The sequence below is a fragment of the Montipora capricornis genome, chromosome 11 (assembly GCF_036669925.1).
Source record: "Montipora capricornis isolate CH-2021 chromosome 11, ASM3666992v2, whole genome shotgun sequence".
In the NCBI taxonomy this organism is placed as follows: domain Eukaryota; kingdom Metazoa; phylum Cnidaria; class Anthozoa; order Scleractinia; family Acroporidae; genus Montipora; species Montipora capricornis.
Window position 1 is genome coordinate 27,741,173 of NC_090893.1, and position 4,551 is coordinate 27,745,723.

Sequence of the window (4,551 nt, forward strand, 5' to 3'; positions counted from 1 at the left end):
TCTTTTTTTTATGAAACCAAAAAGTTTCCTTTAAGTTCCGGGTTGATACAAGTTATTACCACGACTCGCTAGTGGGAAGATTGTTTACATTACTCATTAACACAAACATTTTTAAACAATATTATTACATCGTTTTAATCTAACCCAAAAACATTCAGATAGAAAAAACTTCATATTTATCAGCCTTTTCCTTCACTTTTGTATTTGTCAGCATTGTGATTTAGATTTTCAATTACAAAACAGACAAAGAATAAAACGGAAGACGGAAGTTTCTTGGCTAAAAATTACTATGTTTTACTTCATTAAACGTAAAAAAGAACGCTACCCAAGGTGATCACGTGCACCTTTGTGGTTGCCTAGCACGTGATCAATTTCTTCCCTTTGACAGAATATTGACCTTTAATTCCTCTTGCTTCAAGCTAAGAAGTCAGAGACTGCTGAAATTTTACTGTTTTTACGATCTATTGCCCTTAGTCTTTCGCTGAGATTTAAAAATTCAGAGTTTATATACAAGCTATGTTATATATTTTTATTCGTCTGTCTTTTGGTTACCTTAGGTGCCAAAGAAAATTTTTTTCAAGGTCGGAGAGAACGCTCCGCAACTCCAAATAAACAGTCGACCGTTGACCAGAGCGTTTTCTCGAACGTTGAAAAAAGCATCCCTCTGGCACCCAGGGTATCCTTTAGCTTGCCTTTTACTGTTAAGTACTGTTAAGAACGGATAAGGCAAATTTCTGACCTTCAGCAATTGGCCTCATTTTTTCAGTGAAAGTCAAACCACTATATCCAATGTATAAATATCATATTTATTTCGAGACCAATTCGAGTTTTTGCAATTTTTGCGGCATGGCGGAGAAGGCAAGGTTTTTAGCTCCCCATTTTTGCCCAGGAAGGATGGGGGCATAGGGTATATAAATCAGAGCGTTTGGGTCTAGAATAGGGTATCATTTCACGAAACTGACCAGTTGGTTGAAGATTTTATCTAGACTTAGGAAACCAGGAATTGCAACTCAAAAATACAAAAGAATGGAATCGGCAAGTTTAAATTTTCACGACTCAGCCTCGGTATTATTAACTGTCAAAAATTGGGATTCAGACGGAAATCGGTGGTATTAATACTGGTTAAAATTAAACAATTTATTGTCTTGATAGTGCGTACGTACGTGCTTGGCATTGCTCAGCATGTAACCAGCGACGCGACCAGGATACGGGGTTGAAAATCGAAAACACGTGTCGAAAATTAGGACTCATTTAGGGCTTTTCTTTGTGACTGCAAGAAAGAAGGTGGACGGTTTTGTTACTATGAAGAAGGAGGTGGACTGTTTTTTTGTGACTTAGAGAAAGAAGGTAAGTGGTTTTTTTTTATGATCGCATGTAAATAATTACCACGTGGAACATGTGGGCCTTAAAATGATTTTTCTGGCCTCCCGACCTGACCTGACCTGACCTCAAGACCAGAATTTCGAATTATGACCAAAAAAAATTATAAGGAATACACACAGTGATGGCTTTTCCAAAGCTATAATGAAGATGTAGAACAATTTTAACATGGAAGTTGCAATCGCGGGTAGTGGAAACCGGAAACTCTTTGGTGTGAGAAAATATGACAGAAAAATTACTTGCTTCTTTAAAGTTTTTGTTGAAACTTTAATAGCTCATGGAAATTCAGTTAAATTATTCCAATGATTGCTAAAAACAAACACTCTATAGATTCTGAAATTGCTTAGTGATCCATAGTAATGATAAGCGGTATTAAAAATTGTTAGTCTATGATTGTTTCAACACAACAGACTTCGTGAAAACAGTAGGTAAATGCAGTGTTTGGCTGTCTATTTTTCTTTTAGGCGCGCCACTGCTTTCGAAGAATACTTTCCTAATTCTGATTATCAAGGATGGTGGATAGAAAGTTGGATGTTTTGGAACAGCATATGAAAGGGCTTAGCATTGCGAATATAGAGGGACACAGAGCAATGGACGGTCTGGCTTGTTGGAATCTGGGCGCCTATTTTTTAGGGCATTAGCGATTTTAAACTGGCCATAAGGAATTACACAGAAGCATTACGCATTTTTAAGGACATAGGGTTTCGGGTTTTGGAAGGGTGTGTCTATGGCGATCTCGGCATTGCCTATAACGGAATGGGCAACTTTAAGCAAATCATAGAGTACCACGAACAACAGCTTAGTATTGCAAAAGAAGCAAGGGATAGGGCCGGAGAGGGAAGAGCCTATGGCAATCTCGCCATTGACTATGACTGTATAGGCAATTATAGGCAAGCCATAGAATACTGCGAAAAACAGCTCAGTGTTGCGAAAGAAGTAGGTGATAAGACCGGGGAGGGAAAAGCTTTTAGCACTCTTGGCAATGCATGTCACAATATGGGCAACTATAGGCAAGCCTTGGAGTACCACAAACAAGGTCTTAGTATTGCGAAAGAAGTAGGTGATAGGGTGGAGAAGGAAGAGCCTATGGCAATCTCGGAAATGCCCATGACAGCATTGGCAATTTTAAGCAAGCCATAAAGTACCACAAAGAGTGTCTTAGTATTGCGAAAGAAGTTGAGGATAGGGTCTGGGAGGGAGAGGCCTATGGCAATCTAGGAAATGACTATGATAGTATGGGCAATTTGAAGAAAGCCATAGATTACCATAAAAAAAAAACATCTCAGCATTGCAAAAGAAGTAGGGGATAGGGCCGGTGAGGGAAGAGCCTATTGTCATCTCGGCAATGCCTTTGACAGTATAGGCGATTTTAAGCAAGCCATAGAGTACCATAAACAAGATCTTAGCATTGCGAAAGAAGTAGGGGATAGGGCCGGGGAGGGAAAAGCCTATGGCAATCTCGGAAATGCCTATTACAGCCTGGGCGATTTTAAGCAAGCCATACAGTACCACAAACAACCTCTTAATATTGCAAAAGAAGTAGGTGATGGGGCCGGGGAGGGAAAAGCTTATGGGAATCTCGGCAATGGCTATGCCAGTCTGGCATAGAGTACCATAAAGAACGTCTTAGTATTGCGCGAGAAGTTGGTGACAGGGCCGGGGAGGGAAAAGCCTGTGGCAATCTTAGCATTGCGTATTTCCGCAGGGGTGAGCTTGACAATGCTAGTTTCTTTAACAAACAACATCTTAGCATTGCTAAGGAAACGGGGGACCCAATAGGGCAGGGAAACGCGTGTTGTATGCTAGGTTGTGCCCATGAATTTTCTGGCTCCATCTGCACAGCTCTTAATTACTATCGCTTGAGCATAAAATATTTTGATGAGACAAGGTGACTTCTTCTGTCAGAGGATTCGTGGAAAATTAGCTTTTGTGAAACAAAACAAGAGGCGTACACAACTCTGTGGAGAGCACTTTTGAAGAATGGAGAGGTTAATGAGGCTCTGCATGCCGCTGAGCAAGGACGAGCACAGGCTTTGTCAGATATTTTGAAGGTGCAATATGGGGTTGATGGAAACCTTCCTCAGAAGTTACTACAAAGGAAACTATCGCTTTATCAGAATATCTACCTTCAGAAGCAGTTTTCACAGTACTTGAAGGAAACAGGATCAGTTTCTGGCTGCTGAGAAAAGGTAGCATGATACACTTTAGGCAAAAGGAAATAGAAAATGAAAGTGCTAAATCACTGATGAAAACTACTTTTGAACATATTAGCGTGGGGTCTCTTGTTCGCTGTGAGAATCGCTTGCTTGACCGAAAACGCAGCGACTCTCATTGCATTAGAGAAGCCGTTCACAAAATCCCTCCGTCCTTGAGGCTCTCCGTCAACTGTTTGCAGCCATTGTATGATGTCTTAGTCAATCCCATTGCAGATTTGCTCCACGATGATGACTTAGTCTTTGTTCCTGATGGACCATTTTGCTTGGCACCTTTTTCCGCATTGAGTGACTCCGTTAGGATCCGTACTATTCCCTCGCTGACCGCTTTAAAAGTGATCGACGGTGCACCTGGCGACGTCTCTAGTAAGAGTGAAGACCTGCTAGTGGGAGGTCCTTGTTTAAAGGAAGTCGCTTATGACAATGGCGAGCCAATTGAACAGTTACCGTGCGCAACGAAAGAGGTAGAGATGATTGGAGAACTTCTGCAGACTACGCCTCTCACTGGCAGGAATGCAACGAAAACTGAGGTGCTTAAAAGAGGTGCTCATTACTGCGCATGGAAATTCCGAATTTGGAAAAAGTGCCAGTTTAACTCTTCACCATAATATGAAATCTCTTCGGGAGACAAAGAAGTATTCCGCAGTAAATACTGGGTGCCATTTGTGCTAATTGGCGATGATGTCACGTTCAAATTTGGCCAACACTAACTCGAAAAGAATGGTAAGTGCTGTTCAAATATAATTTAAATTACGGAGAAGCAATGCAATGTACAGGGTTTTAATCGACAAGTTGTCGAGAGGAACAGGAACTGGTAATCTGATTTCAAACTCGGTCACCAATGAAGTTGCTTTACAAACTGCTTTGGATGGCCATTGAAATGAATATTGTCTGCATTCAAGGGTCAGTCACTTACTCTCTTGCAGCAGGTACCTGTTAAAATCTTACTATATATCGA

At 40.9% G+C, this 4,551-nt stretch overlaps 1 protein-coding gene across 1 annotated transcript; it reads left to right on the forward strand.

Annotated features, from left to right (window-relative positions):
* The first annotated feature begins 1,892 nt into the window (after positions 1-1,892).
* LOC138023289 (G-protein-signaling modulator 2-like) lies at positions 1,893-3,563 on the forward strand. Its single transcript, XM_068870304.1, has 5 exons — positions 1,893-1,977; positions 2,099-2,436; positions 2,511-2,613; positions 2,678-2,977; positions 3,286-3,563. The coding sequence occupies exons 1-5, from the start codon at positions 1,893-1,895 to the stop codon at positions 3,561-3,563; spliced, it is 1,104 nt and encodes a 367-aa protein (XP_068726405.1).
* Positions 3,564-4,551: the final 988 nt, after the last annotated feature.